Source organism: Podarcis bocagei (assembly GCF_964188305.1).
Source record: "Podarcis bocagei genome assembly, chromosome: 16".
Lineage (NCBI taxonomy): Eukaryota > Metazoa > Chordata > Lepidosauria > Squamata > Lacertidae > Podarcis > Podarcis bocagei.
In genome coordinates this window covers 30,280,240-30,295,216 of record NC_138142.1, presented here as the reverse complement: position 1 = coordinate 30,295,216, position 14,977 = coordinate 30,280,240, and the positions used below count along the sequence as shown (strand labels likewise).

The 14,977-nt window shown below is 47.5% G+C and overlaps 1 protein-coding gene across 10 annotated transcripts; it reads left to right on the top strand.

Moving 5' to 3' along the window:
* The first annotated feature begins 644 nt into the window (after positions 1-644).
* Positions 645-13,993, top strand: CATSPER1 (cation channel sperm associated 1). 10 transcript variants are annotated; one of them, XM_081174151.1, is made up of 12 exons: positions 645-1,185; positions 5,928-6,152; positions 6,836-6,949; positions 7,620-7,779; positions 8,095-8,186; positions 8,567-8,710; positions 8,925-8,988; positions 10,646-10,718; positions 11,442-11,499; positions 12,095-12,185; positions 12,992-13,106; positions 13,824-13,993. In XM_081174151.1, exons 1-12 carry the CDS (start codon positions 894-896, stop codon positions 13,851-13,853), a joined length of 1,458 nt encoding a protein of 485 aa, XP_081030277.1. In that variant the 5' UTR covers positions 645-893; the 3' UTR covers positions 13,854-13,993. The 10 variants fall into 10 exon arrangements, with proteins under 10 accessions (XP_081030277.1, XP_081030283.1, XP_081030278.1 ...); XM_081174157.1 differs by lacking the exon at positions 645-1,185 and adding an exon at positions 2,197-2,747; XM_081174150.1 differs by lacking the exon at positions 645-1,185 and adding an exon at positions 2,799-3,334 and having other exon boundaries at positions 12,098-12,185.
* The last annotated feature ends 984 nt before the right edge of the window (positions 13,994-14,977 follow it).

The following is a 14,977-nucleotide window of genomic DNA, read 5'->3' as shown; positions in this document are numbered from 1 at the left end:
TTGACCTGGGCAGTTGAAAATGGTGCTTGGTGGTGATGAAAGGTGGGGAATCCTTTTCTAGGTAACATTCCAGGGGCCACATGCCTGTGGTAAGTAGGGCTAGGGGCAAAAGTGGACGGAGCACTCATGCCAGAGTGCCAGAATGAAAGCCACTTGTGTTTTGTCTTGCGAGATCACAAAACGAGCATCATTTAGTTTCGTGCTCGCACGCAGGCGCAAGAGCTTGGGACCAAAAATGGAGCATCCCAATTTTGGTCCCCATGATGTTGGAGGGTATGAATACAGGACTGTGTTGCCAACCAGTTTTTGAAACTTTCCCCACCTTCTTGTAGAGTTTGGATTTGATGTCCCGCTTTATCACTACCCGAAGGAGTCTCAAAGCGGCTAACATTCTCCTTTCCCTTCCTCCCCCACAACAAACACTCTGTGAGGTGAGTGGGGCTGAGAGACTTCAGAGAAGTGTGACCAGCCCAAGATCACCCAGCAGCTGCCTGTGGAGGAGTGGGGAAGCGAACCCGGTTCACCAGATTACGAGTCCACCGCTCTTAACCACTACACCACACTGGCACTGGTTTGCTTTTCTGTTATTGGTTATGATTCCCTACATGGTCAGTTTGGAAAAAAGGTAAAATTAAAATGTGGAGAGGGGCAGGGGATCTGTGGCCTGGGCCTTAGGCTCCATAGACTGTCTGCTAACACCACCGCCTCTGACTGCCCTGGCATGCTTTGCCTTGCCTCACGATGGCATCACAAAGAGCTGCCAAGGCTCCCCATTCGGAAGCCTGGGGCCTTCCGTGTTCCAGGTTCGCCACAGCCCAGACTGGAGAAGCCGACTGGGAGGACATTTCTAGGCCGGCGCGTCTGAGCCACGAGGGCTCCTTCAATTCGCCACCATGAATTACCTCACCGTACCTGCCATGTCCTCTGTGCCTCAGATGGAGAAAATGCTGCAAGTCCCGACCCAGGAGCAGGGCCAAGCCCAGGGTGCATCCACAGGAATGCCTGGGACTTCCGGCCTTGGGTCTGGGTATTTATCCTCACCCCGCCCAGAGCCTTCCACGGTCCTGGCCGTCACCTCCATGTCGCCCTTCATGAAAGGGCCCAGGAGATTCAGCAGGAGCAGCAGGATCAGCAGGAGGTCAATGCAAGGATCCAAAACCGTACACACAGGATCGAGAGTCAAAAGTGAGGGGGCAATTCCAGGGGTGCATTTAGACTTAATGTTAGTGTGGCGGGCCTCCCCACCTGACCCATTTTTTGACAGCCAAGTGTATTATTACTTAACTTCCTTCAAAATGGGGGGAACCAGCATTGCTGCTTTTTCTAAGATCTGCTTTATACTGAATTGGACCACTGGACAGGGAGCCCAGGGCTGTCTGCATCAGGAGTGGGGAGCCTTTTCTAGTCAGGGCCCCAAATTCTTATCTCCCCCAACCCTGGCAGGCCAGCTGGAGGAGCCACCTGTCAGTCTCCTGGCATCCCCATGATGTCAGGCAATGCCACGCTTTGAAGCAGTGGTGCCAACTTGAATAACATATTGGGGGGCAGATAAAACCTGCGCCCAATCTTAGCAATAGAGGTACCTAGTGCTGATGAAGGGTTATTCCCCCACCCATCACCCCACTTTTTATCCCCAAAACAGCTCTGTGAGGTTGACTGGTCTCAGAAACTGTGACTGGTCCAGAGCTACTCTGAATTCTTAAAGCTAAAAAGGGACTTGAACCCAACTCTCCCCAAGCCCAAGTTTGTAGGCATCTGGGTGCCTTCCTGCTCACACCAAAGCAACAGCAGCTGGCTGCAAAATTATGCATTTGCCTGCTTGACCATATTTTTAGGACCTGCCTTATTTCTGTGACATCATCATTATTATTATTATTATTATTATTTATATACCACCCTATACCGGGAGGTCTCAGGGCAGTTCACAGAAGAGATCAACCTAAGCTGTTTTAAATTGCTTTTCAATATTGTGTTTTAATTATAACCTGCCCTGGTACCTTGTGGTAAAGGGTGGATTAACAACAACAACCACCATTTCTTTTTTTCTGAGGGTACTCAAGAGTACACAGTATTGGCACCTTCCCCCCCCCAAAATGTTAAAAGTGTTGTACTTACTTTAACAACTTTATTGTGTGTACTGACAGCTTTCCTTCCCTAAAAAAAATCAAACACTGACAACGACAACAACAATAATTATAGGTGGGGAGCTTTACCCTCCAAGTCATCTGAATTAAGCACTCCTGGTTTAATTCTAAAATATGATAAGTAGCCAGGAGCCGCTTCCTCTCTTGTCCTAGCAGAGCTCTAGGACTTACTCCAGTCTCAAGGGCTGTAAGAAACAACGTTGAAGGTTTGTGCCCAATCCCAGCTCTCTTGCCCTCCAGCAACCCTGTTACAAATTCCTTGCAAAATGAAGTCCAAACGTGGCTTTTATTAGGTGGGTGGGGGGCACAAAGGGACCTGCGCCCCTAGGAGTTGCCGGCGCCTCTGCTTTGAAGCTCCCGTTTTCACAAAACAAAAAAACAAGCGTCTTTTGGTCTTGTGTTCACACGCACGTGTGAGAATTCGGGACCAAAAAAAAGGAGCGTCCCAATCTGGGACTCCAGCATGTTGGAGGATTATGAGTACAGTACTGTGTTGCCAACCAGTTTCTAGAAGAAAATCGAACACTTTTTGCAGAGGGATTGGTTTGCTTTTCTGTTATTGGTTCTGGTTTCTTACATGGTAACTGTCCGGACGTAGAAAAGGTCAGTTGGGGGAAAAAACTAAAAATAAAATGTGGAGAGGGGCAGGAGATCTGCGGCCTGGGCCTTAGGCTCCATAGACTGTCTGCTAACACCACTGCCTCTGACTGCCCTGGCATGCTTTGCCTTGCCTCACGATGGCATCACAAAGAGCTGCCAAGGCTCCCCATTCGGAAGCCTGGGGCCTTCCGTGTTCCAGGTTCGCCACAGCCCAGACTGGAGAAGCCGACTGGGAGGACATTTCTAGGCCGGCGCGTCTGAGCCACGAGGACTCCTTCAGTTCGCCACCATGGATCACCGGTACCTCACCGTGCCTGCCATGTCCTCTGTGCCTCAGATGGAGAAAATGCTGCAGGTCCCGACCCAGGAGCAGGGCCAAGCCCAGGGTGCATCCACAGGAATGCCTGGGACTTCCAGCCTTGCGCCTGGGTATTCACCCTCAGCCCACCCAGAGCCTTCCATGGTCCTAGCCGTCACCTCCATCTCACCCTCCTTGAGAGGGTCTAGACAATCCCGGAGAAGATTCAGCAATCAGAGCAGCAGGTCGATGAGAAGTTCCAAGAATGCACCTGGAGGGATAAGAGTCAAAAGTGAGGGGGCGATTCCAGGGGTACAATTTGACTTTACATAGGTGCAGCAGAACTTCCCACCCCCCGGACCATTTTTAGATGGCCATGTGCTTTATACCGAACCGGACCCCTGGCCATCGAGCTCAGGGCTGTCTCTGTCAGGAGGGGGGAGCCTTTTCTAGTCAGAGCTCCAGATCCTTAGCTCCCAAAAACCCTGGCAGGATGGTTGGAGGGGTAGTTTACATGGAGATTGGTCTGTTGGCAGAGTAGCTAAATTGCCGCTCAGAAGCCAAATCATGTGCAAGACTGACTCTTTTATTGAAATTAAAACAAGGTTTAAAATATTCAAAGCTTTCACTTGCAGAACACGTAGCTAAAGAAGAATATATTTACGTTCACATACTTATCCAAGCATGGGACATGTTTTGTCCCCTTACCATATTTATTCGAGTCTAACGCGCCATCAAATCTAATGTGCACCTTAGTTTTCAGAACCTTGAAACCAAATGTGGATGGATGGATGGATGGTTATATCTGTCTGTCTGTCTGTCTGTCTGTCTGTCTATCTATCTATCTATCTATCTATCTATCTATCTATCTATCTATTTATTGGTGAATGTAAATGTGCCATTGAATCTAACGCGCACCTTAGTATTCGCAACATAATTTGGCCAAAAAAGTGAACATAAATTCGAGTAAATACGGTAGTTGAAGATTCTTCCGTAAACATTCAGACTAACTCTGTCTTTCTGTCTTTCCAATCCTTGCACTCAGCCTTCTGTACATTACCCAGCTAACCCATCCAGCTCCTTCCAAGAGGTTTCCACTTTCTCTTTCCAGCCAACTTCTCCTTACTGCTTCTTTGGGAGAACATCAGATTCTGTACTTCTTTTTGACACATACATTCAGAGAGAAACATTAGCACTCTTCTCCTCTATTGCATATCAGACCCTCCAAGTGTCCCTATTTTCCAGGGACAGCCCTGGATTTACAGAAGCCATCCCGGTTTCAAATTTGATCCTGGAATGTCCTCATTTCCTTGGGACGTCCCTATTTTCACTGGAGAAATGTTGGAGGGTATGGAGTTATACAACCTCCCAAGCCAAGGAGGTAAATAACTACGCAACCTTTAGAAGACTTCTGAAGGCAGCCCTGCATAGGGAAGTTTTTAAATGTTCAATGTTTTATTATGTTTTAATATATGTTGGAAGCCGCCTAGAGTGGTAGGGGCAACCCAGGCAGGCGGGTGGGGTATAATAATAATAGGATGTCCCGATTTTCATCAGAGAAATGTTGGAGGGTGTGTTGCATTTAGAGAGTTCTCTCTTTTCTTCGGTGTTCACGGAGATGCAGCCATTACAGTCAAGTCAGTCACACAAACAAAACAAAATGGAGAATGTAATAAGATGTCTCCCATGTGAACAGAATTAACCAATCACATGAGAGTTACTGGGAAACATTCCAGAATTAAACACACATTCATACATTTAAGCATTCCCAATTTCAGTAAATTAAATCACTGTACTTAACATGGTTTCCTCTGGAGGAGGAGGAGCTCAGCCTAATTCCAGGAATGATGACTGTACTTGGAACTGTGGGACTTAGTCCCCAACATGGGTGCTGTAGGGAGGTATGTAAGAAGGGATTTATTTATTTCCCACCCACAATTTGTTACATTCAGCGGGAAAGCTCAGTTGGTATAATAATAATAATAATTTATTATTTATACCCCGCCCATCTGGCTGGGTTTCCTCAGCCACTCTGGGCGGCTTCCAACAAAATATTAAAATACAATAGTCCTTCAGATATTAAAAGCTTCCCTAAACAGGGCTGCCTTCAGATGTCTTCTAAAAGTCTGGTAATTGTTTTTCTCTTTGACATCTGGTGGGAGGGCGTTCCACAGGGCGGGTGCCACTACCAAGAAGGCCCTCTGCCTGGTTCCCTGTAACTTGGCTTCTCGCAGGGAGGGAACCGCCAGAAGGCCCTCGGTGCTGGACCTCAGTGTCCGGGCAGAATGATGGGAGTGGAGACGCTCCTTGAGGTATACCGGACCAAGGCCGTCGTGCTGGAACAGCATGAAACTCTTGATCAGGGGTTGGCAAGGTTTACCTCACCTGGGCCGGTTCACTGCAGTTTGGCTCCTGACAAAAACTGAATTATCCGCATTGCTGCTTGCTATGGTGAACATTTACATCATTTAATTACAAAATCACTCTCATTATCATTACATTAGTCCATTACCAATAATACTGACTGGATAATTTCTGTTCTGGGCAAGGGATGAATAAGCAAACATAGCAAATCTCACCTCCATTCCCTTTCTCTTCTGGATTCTCCAACATCCCTTGGAATCATAGAATCCTAGAAGTGTAGAGCTGGAAGGGACCCTGGGGATCATCTAGTCCAACCCTCTGCAGTGCAGGAATGTGCCGCTGTTGCATATAAGGATTGAACCTGCAACCTTGGCATTGTCAGCACCACGCTCTATCCAGCTGAGCTATCCAAGCCCTTGTTGCAGAGGACAACCTCGTGTGTTCTGAGAAACTGGGGGAGGGGAATGGCTGCCTCCTCTGCCCTCGCCCTCAAACGATTCTTCCTCCCTCTCTAACTCTAGCAAAGCCAGCCCGCCAGCGTCGCAAGAGGAAGCACAGACGAATGACGATGACAGAGATGGTGGTTCATGCCTGGCAGAAGATCTACCCGCACCTCGTCTTGCTGAGGCAGATCATCTACGACTTGACTCAGTCTTTCATCTTTGACTTCATAATCTGCTCGGTGGTTGCCATCAACACCGTATTGCTGGTGGCTCAAACGTTTGCGGTGGTTGAAATTCGGGGAGGTCAGCCCACAGGAGAGGTGTTTCTTGCCTCATAAATAATCCTGCTCTGTAGACTTCTTCTGAATGCTGGGTAGTAACCAGAGCATGCTCTGCTTTCAATAAGGCCAGGGGCTTCAGTCCTGCCCCAAGGAGAACTTCTGCTCCCAGATTGATGGCTGGCCCTCAGGAGAGATCCCCACAGCTGGAAGCCATATTGACCCAAGGGCCTTATATCTGCAGAATAAGGCACTGACCCTTTCAGGAAGCAACACTAGTCAGTGACTACCTATCCCCAATAGAAACCAGCCAGTTGCTTCAGAACCTTGCTGAGACCACTTCAGAGTTTGGCCTTGCCTTTAGGGCACCCTTTCTCAACTTGTGGGTCCCCAGATGTTGTTGAACTACAACTCCCATCACCCCTAGCTAGCAAGGCCAGAGCTCAGGGATGATGGGAGTTGTAGTCCAACAACTTCTGGGGACCTACAGGTTGAGAACCACTGCTTTAGGGGCATTATCTGTGGTCCTGTACCCACACCTTTATCTCCTGTGTAGATTCAACCAGGGACTACTGCCCCCACTCCCCATTTAGGCAATTCACCTTCTTCAGTGGTGGGCATCTCCACAGATCACAACAGCTTTCATCATGGAGGAGAGTGGCTTTCCCACAATCAATGCTTCTCTCTTTCTCTCCTCTCTTGCAACAGAATGGTTCTTTTCTGCCATGGATCCTGCCTTCCTTTCTGTCTACGTGTTAGAGGCCGTCCTCAAGCTCATTGCGTTGGGCTGCGTATATTTCCGTGACCCATGGAATGACATTGGTGGGTCTTTCTGCAGTGTGGTTGAGGGGGTATGAACAGGTGCTGGCAGCAGTTCTATGTTTCTAGAAAAAGAGGTGCCGGAACCCACCATGGACGCCTCCCTTGTTCTCTTACCATGGCAATGGCACTCACTGGAGAAGTTCCGGAACTGAGTTTCGGCAAGTTCAAGCTGAGAGAAAAAGCCCTGGCTGATACCAAGGGATTCCAGGGCAAATTATTTAATTAGCAGACTGCCTGAGAGTAGCAACATGTGCAGAACTAACAGCAGACCCTTCTCAAATGATGAGAAGGTTGGTACAGTGGTACCTCAGGTTAAGTACTTAATTCATTCTGGAGGTCCGTTCTTATCCTGAAACAGTTCTTAACCTGAAGTACCACTTAAGCTAATGGGGCCTCCCGCTGCCGCCGCGCCACCGGAGCACAATTTCTGTTCTCCTCCTGAAGCAAAGTTCTTAACCCAAGGTACTATTTCTGGGTTAGCGGAGTCTGTAACCTGAAGCGTATGTAACCCGAGATACCATTGTACTAAACTAAGTGTTGTTGTTTTCTCTGGAATGCCCATAATGTTACACTAGTTGTATAAGCTTAATGTTGCTCAGCTGACAATCTGAAGCACCATTTCATGTGGGTCTGCCTTAATTTCTATGTTTCCTCTTCTTCCCTTTGCCAGATTTCTTCATTATGTGCATGACGGTGCTGGATTTTCTGCTCCCCTTGCTCATCTCCTCCAGACAAGGCAACCGCGGCAACAAACTCACGCTCTTCCGGGTCCTCAAAATCTGCAAGGCTGTCCGTGCTATCCGTGCCATCCGCTTCCTGCTCACCCTCCGGTTAGCGCCAAAATTTCTAGCTGGGGGAGGGAAGGGGAATGGAAGAGCTCCTAGCGCCTCCAGATAGTCAATTTTTTTTCAAGGGGGCTTCCAGCAAATACCAGGACCCTCCCGTCCTGTACCTTGAAAGCATTCTTCTCTCACTGTGCACAAAGAATATTTGGAACTGTAATTTGCTCAATAAATGGGTCATCTGGAGGAATCCATAGCAACTTCCTAGGTTTTAGAAGGTGGGGTGCGGGACAGAAGGGTTGACAGCGACTGACCTTACAACCCTACCTAACTCTCTGTTTCTTTATTTGCTTTTCCACGTAGAGTGATGCAGAACCTCAAGGAAGTCACAAGCACCTTTTTGCTTTCCTGCGAGTCCATCGGAGCCATTATTCTCCTCATGTTCTCTTTCCTCTGTATCCTCCCAGGAAAGAGCAGCATGGAGAGGGAAGAATCCAGGTGCACCTGGTGCCCATTGGGACTGGTAGGGCAGAAGGCAGGGAGGCCAGCAGTAGGTGGCGCCAGAGCCAATGAGAGACAGAGGCCATTAATTCTAGTTTTGTCCCCATCCTCCTCCTCCTCCCTGCTGAGCTCTAACAAGGGCAACACTGAGACCTGCCTTCTTCCGCTCCCCAAAATTTTACTGTCACTGATTTCTGTCATGTCATCCTATGACGAGTGAATTCCACAGGTTAATTACAAATCCTTGGAAGGGGCAAAGGGATGGCGTTCTCCCGCGATCCTGCATTTCCAAGGCTCCTTGTTTCGTTCCTTAGCCCCGCCTTCCACCCGTCAGTCATGTCTTCCGTGGTGCTGCGTGACATGTTCCATGAAGCTGACGAAAAACACTTCGGAGACCTCTTCAACAGCATCTTCACACTTTTCCAGCTCTTCACTTTGGATGACTGGTCCCTCATCTACCTTACCTGTCAAGAAGCAGGTGAGGGAAGAGGATGCTTGTCAGGGGGGGTACATAGAACTTAGCACAATCGGTTAAAAAAAACCCAACCCACCCAACCTCGTGTCAAGAGTGAAGAGCAAGACAATAATGGGGGGGGGGAATCCATGCTAATATGTTAAACGTGGAGATTTCCTGAAAAGCCCACCCCTAGGCAGCATTATCACTCACAGGCCCCATGTGTGTTTCTTTCCAGGTGCCTGGTACATCATCATCTTCCTGATCGTCTACATCCTTGTGGAGTACTTCTTGCTTCTCAAGTAAGTATAGGCTCCTCAGGCTTTTGACTTACTGGAGAGTGCCTTGGATGGGAGGTCAAGGGACGGTTTGTTGATTTATTACATTTATTATATTATGCTTTTCCCTCAAGGTAGTATACATTGTTCACTGTCCGCCCACAACCCCCCCCCTGGAATTTTATCCTCACAATATCCCTGTTAGGCATATATATATATATATATATATATATATATATATATATATGGAAGGACCGGCCTGAGGTTCTTTCTGGCACAGAGATGTCAGCTTGCGAGAGGGCAATTCTGTGTATGTGAGCCACTGTAGCCTCACCACTCTCTGCTCTGTGCTTCGCCTCTTCAATTCTTGGACACTGGGGGAGGCCTGTCCCCCCCAAAATATTGGGGGGAGCACCAAAAGAACACGCCCCCAGGACCTGGTGCCCCTGCTGTGGTATATTTAGTTCTTCCTGTGACAGTGCAGGAGGATCTGCTTGGATATGACCTTGCGTCTGGTTTCGGGGGGATGGGATTTGGGTGCCTGAGCTGTCCTCCTGACACCTGCTTTGAGACCATTGGGTTGATAAGTTTACCAAACTGGGCGGGGAAATCTGCCATACTCCTGGCGAGCTTCACAACTGAGCACATTTGAACTTGGGATTCTTTGGTCTTAGCCAGACACTCTTAATGGGATTAACTGTTTACTAAATACATTGAACTCTGGCTGATCACACCAGAACGGATGTGGGGTGGATTCCAAAAAGCACAGCAAGGTAAAAGCTTAAACCGAAGGTAAAAAGTTTTAGATAAACTAAATGCAGCGATAAGTGCTCTTAAAGAGAGCCAGTGGGGTGTAGTGGTTAAGAGTGGTGGACTCGTAATATGGTGAACCGGGTTCGCTTCCCCGCTCCTCCACATGCAGCTGCTGGGTGACCTTGGGCTAGTCACACTTCTCTGAAGTCTCTCAGCCCCACTCACCTCACAGAGTGTTTGTTGTGGGGGAGGAAGGGAAAGGAGATTGTTAGCCGCTTTGAGACTCCTTCGGGTAGTGATAAAGCGGGATATCAAATCCAAACTCTTCTTCTTCTTCTTAAAACCCCGAGACAACCAAGAAAAGACTAAATAACTACAGGGCCAGCCCAGGACATTTTTGCTGCTTGAGGCACAGCAGAAAATGTTGCTACGCCGCCACTGCCTCCTCTACCGCCTGAGGCGACTGGAAGCAGCCCGCCCAGGGAAGTCCTGGTGCCCTGAAGGCAGTGGAGGAGTAAAAGGAGGCCAGAGAGGAGCAGGTGGCAGTAGAGGAAGAGGAAGAGGAGGCAGTGGCGGTGGCAGCACGAGGACTGCAGAAGAGGAGGAGGCAAGCGGTGCACTGGATCTGCTCCATGTCCCAACTGCCACCTGAGGCAACTGCCTCACCCAGTCTCATGGGTGGGCCGGCTCTGAATAGCAATGATTGCTGTTAAAGCCTTGAGACGCAGTTGGGCTCTGTATTGGATTAGAAATCGTTCCTATATATGCAATGTATTTTTAATTGATTTTGTATATGGGATTGTTTTAACTTTTATGAAAGCGGTGGTTCTATGTACATTTCCATTTCTCTTTGAAGAAGCAATTGGTAAATTGTGGAATATAGAACAGTCACAGCCCCGTTGCTGCCCTCCCTCCCTTTCTCTTGCAGCCTGGTGATTGCGGTCCTGGTCGACAACTTTCAGATGGCTTTGGTGAAGCGCCAAGAACTCAAGAGGCAAAAGGTCAGCACAGCTCCCATTGGTGTACCCAGGATTCATGATGGGTGGGGCTGGACACCCAGCTGTCATCATCCTCTGTCTGGTACTGTCTAGTAGATTCGGAATGAAATGTCTCAACAGTTTTAAACTTTCTTTTGGTCTCAAGTGCTCAGAAAAAATTGTCAAAATCTTTCTACAATATATAAAAGGTAAAGGTAAAGGGAACCCTGACCATTAGGTCCAGTCGTGACCGACTCTGGGGTTGCGTGCTCATCTCGCTCTATAGGCCGAGGGAGCCGGCGTTTGTCTGCAGACAGCTTCCGGATCATGTGGCCAGCATGACTAAGCCGCTTCTGGTGAACCAGAGCAGCACATGGAAACGCCGTTTACCTTCCCGCCGGGGCAGTACCTATTTATCTACTTGCACACGACGTGCTTTCGAACTGCTAGGTTGGCAGGAGCAGGGACCGAGCAACGGGAGCTCACCCCGTTGCGGGGATTCAAACCGCCGACCTTCTGATCGTCAAGTCCTAGGCTCTGTGGTTTAACCCACAGCGCCACCCGCGTCCCTTCTACAATATATACTTTTAGTAAAATATTTATTTACTTGATTTGGGAGGGGGCAGCTGCCGCCTCCCCCCCCGGCTATGCCCATGCAGACTGGGGGTTGACAGGGAATAGCTGGGGCTGGGGCTGCCAGGATGAGCGTTCCAGTCACTGAGTTGTATTTCTTTCTCCAATTGACAGAAGTGGGTCGAACTGAAGGAGAGCAGTATCGCAGATGATGTTTTTGGCAAAGCAGCAGGTGACAAGAGTGTTTGGGGAGATGGGCAGCAGGCTTTGAGACTGGGCTCAGGCTTAGAACCTTTAATGCAGGGGTGAGGAACCTCAGGCCCGAATGTTGCCCTCCAAATATTTCTATCAGCCCCTCGGACTTTCCCTGCAGGCCACACCTGCTCCTTGAGTGTGGTCCAGTTTGACCCACAAGGCCATTCCCCACCCACAAACCATGCCTGTTTGCCAATCAGCTGACATCACATTAGCTGCCCTTGCTGTGCTGGTGAACCGGGGCGGGGCTTGGCTCAGTTTGGCTGAGTGAGCAGGCATGCATAACCAAAGCAAGCAGCTGGTCTTTTTTTTTTTGTTTTTTGAGGCATCATCTGCAAAAGGGACTTCTCCTTCAAGCAGCCAATGCTTGCAAAATGCAGGCTTCTTTGTGTGCCGCACTCATCAACTGAACCCGAAATGAATGAGCCTAAGTTAGTTATGTCCATTCAATTCAATGGATATACTCTGAGTAGGATGAACACTGATTACAACCTCAAGTTCAGAGGGAGGGAGGTGATTCTTAACATTGAAGCCAAGCTATGCATGCTGGCAAGTCTTCTTATGCCCTACAGCAGATAAGCCCCAAGCAAAAGAGGAAAAGGAGGAGGAATTATTCAGAAGGACAGTCATGGGAAAATATGGCAGCCTCGAGTTGATGGACAGGTGAGGAGGCGCAGCAGCCAATAGATGAAAATGTATCTACTTGCAACATTTTTTTAGCTTGCTCTTCAGCGGAAGAGAAGAAAGCGGAGTTCTACAGAGGCTTACAAATATCAGTACAGTGGTACCTTCAGTTACAAACCCCTCAAGTTACAAACGCTTCAGGTTACAAACTCCGCTAACCTGGAAGAGTTACCTCGAGTTGAGAACTTTGCCCCAGGATGAGAACGGAAATTGTGTGCTGGTGGCGCAGCGGCAGTGAGAGGCCCCCATTAGCGAAAGCACGTCTCTAGTTAAGAACAGTTTCAGGTTAAGAATGGGCCTCCGGAATGAATTAAGTTTGTAACTAGAGGTACCACTGTAGTAATAAGGAAGACCTTCCCCTCAGACAACCAAAAGTGGCGGAAAAAAATAATTTAGCAGTAGAATAAATATTAGAATAAAAATGTTAAGAATATCTAAACAACATTTAAAAACAGTTCCAGCTAATAATTACAATGTTGCCAGGAACGGTATCTTTCAGTTATGAAATGCCTGGGTGAAATGTAACAGTTTAACATCCCTCCTAAATGTTAATTATGAGGGAGACAGGTGCATCTCACCAGGAAGAGCATTCCACAAATAGGGAATCACCTCTGAGAAGACGCTGCCGCAAGTGAGCACCAGCCAGGCAGCGCTTGCTCCAACAGGGCCTCCTCCACTGATTATAGGGCTTGAAATAGTTAATACTGTACTGGGGGAGATGCTCTTATCAGTACTTATGTCCCAAGCTGTTTGGTACCCCCAATGATTTTTCCTTCTTTGTCTAGAGAGTGGGAATATCTCTACTTCTACTTTCGACTAATGACAGCAATTGAGACAAACCAGCAGCAGTTCCAGTCTCAGGCATCCACCACTGACAAGATCTTAGACACTTTCTTTGAGGTAGGAACAGTGCTTTTTTCCCCCTAGAAAAAAAAGGTGCTGGTATTCAGCATGCAATAGAGGGCTTGGGCCCTGCCAGAGTATCGTCCCTCCTTCCCTAAGCCGGGCAGCAGCTTTCCAGGCTTCAGGAAGGAGGTGTGAGGCTCTGATTTGAAAAACGAAGAAGGTGACAGTACTGCGTACCAGCACATGCCGCCAGGACAAAAAGCACTGGGTAGAAGGTCCACTGAATTTAATCTCTTTTTCTCAGGCTTGCCTCCAATGAAGAGATGCTCTTTCTTTCCTCAAAGGAGCTCAATGAAATCAAGCTTAACCTCTTTGTACTCTTCAGTGGAGCTGGAGAGAATGAAATATATCCATTTCCTAAGGCAGGGACGGGAGATATGTGTGGGCCCTCCAGATGTTACAGGACTCCAGCTCCCATCAGCCCCAGCCAGCATGGCCAATGAACTGGGAATGATGGGAGTTAGTCTAACAACATCTGAAGGGCAACAACTTCCCACCTTTGCACTGAGAGCATAGACCAAAAGTTGCCAAACTTTTTTGCACCAGTGGGCACATTATGAATTTTGAGCAAGTGCCTTGAGTGAGGATTTTAATCCTGGTTTCTCAAACCTTAGTCCTACACCCTAACCATTATACCATGCTGGAATGAGTGGGATAAAGTGTAATAAATAATCATAGGATCTGACTCCTTTTTTTAACCTCCATTTACAGACAGCTGAACATGATTACCTTTCCAAATGAAGATGTTTTCATGGTGTTCCCAAACTAGACTTCACCTGCTCCTGGAGGCTTCGGTTAAAGGGTCAACATAGCTTGACGTTTTATTGATTTATCACTTGTTTTATACATTGTGTTATGTTTATTAAATGACTTTTCATCTCTCTGTTGAGCACAACTATATTTGCTGGGTTTGACATAAATAAGTTGCAGAATCTGTTTTGAATGCTTGACTTTGCCCCTCAGAGGAGTGTAGGAAGCTCCTCAAGCTCTGGGACTCCTTAGCCAGGAAGGCATATTTTAAGGTTAGACTCACACCATATATTTAAATCATATTTTGTACCACTTTAACAGTTGTGCCTTTTCCCCATAAAAGGGAGGGTAATGGGAAGTGAAGTTTACCTCTCACAGAATTATAGTTCTCAGCACCCTTAACATATTACAGTTCACAGGATTATTGGAGGGCTGTGGATGTTCTAAATGTATGGTGTGGGTGTGAAATGATGAATTTTCACCAATGGACAAAAACATTTTTATTCAGACAGGTCTTTAGCTTCACAAGCTGGCTGTTAAGTCCATTGTGCATGCTGCAGTTTGGCCACCACTTTGTGCTTATTGATTTGCTTAACCTGCTTGTTTTTGTTATTTTGTATTTTACTTGATTTCACTGTCAGCTTCCTTGAGCACCACTTGATGGAAAAGGTGGGACACAAATTTAATAACAAATCGACAAACAGACCAACTGACAAATGTTCATCAGTGACTGCACCCCTGCAGCTAACTTTCATTGTGATCTCTTGGTGTTCCAAAGAGACATTGCCTCCTATTATTATTTTTACATATTGATTGTTCCCTGTGAAGATGAAGCTTGTATTTAACTTGTGCTTCCCACAAATGCGTGCAGTGTGCAAACTCGCTTTCATTTGGATACTGTCATGCGTTCAAAACAGTGTGTTGTGTACTACAGCCTTGAGACCGTTGGACAAAAGGCAGAAATCTCGGTGTGATACTTAATAAATATGGCCAGTGAGCAAGCAGAGGGTAATAAACGTTCAAATTATCAAAGGCTGTGCTTTGAGTGCGCCAGAAACATACACACATAAAAAAGGCCGCAACTAGAGACATCGAAACTCAGCTAAACTACATAG

What these genes read in the sequence shown, in the direction of transcription:
- CATSPER1 (XM_081174148.1), top strand. Translation starts at nt 3,034, where the DNA reads ATGGATCACCGGTACCTCACCGTGCCTGCCATGTCCTCTGTGCCTCAG. An exon ending in GGTGGTTGAAATTCGGGGAG is followed by an intron (nt 6,153 to 6,835) that starts GTCAGCCCACAG and finishes CTCTTGCAACAG; the next exon opens with AATGGTTCTTTTCTGCCATG. An exon ending in CGCTTCCTGCTCACCCTCCG is followed by an intron (nt 7,780 to 8,094) that starts GTTAGCGCCAAA and finishes TTTTCCACGTAG; the next exon opens with AGTGATGCAGAACCTCAAGG.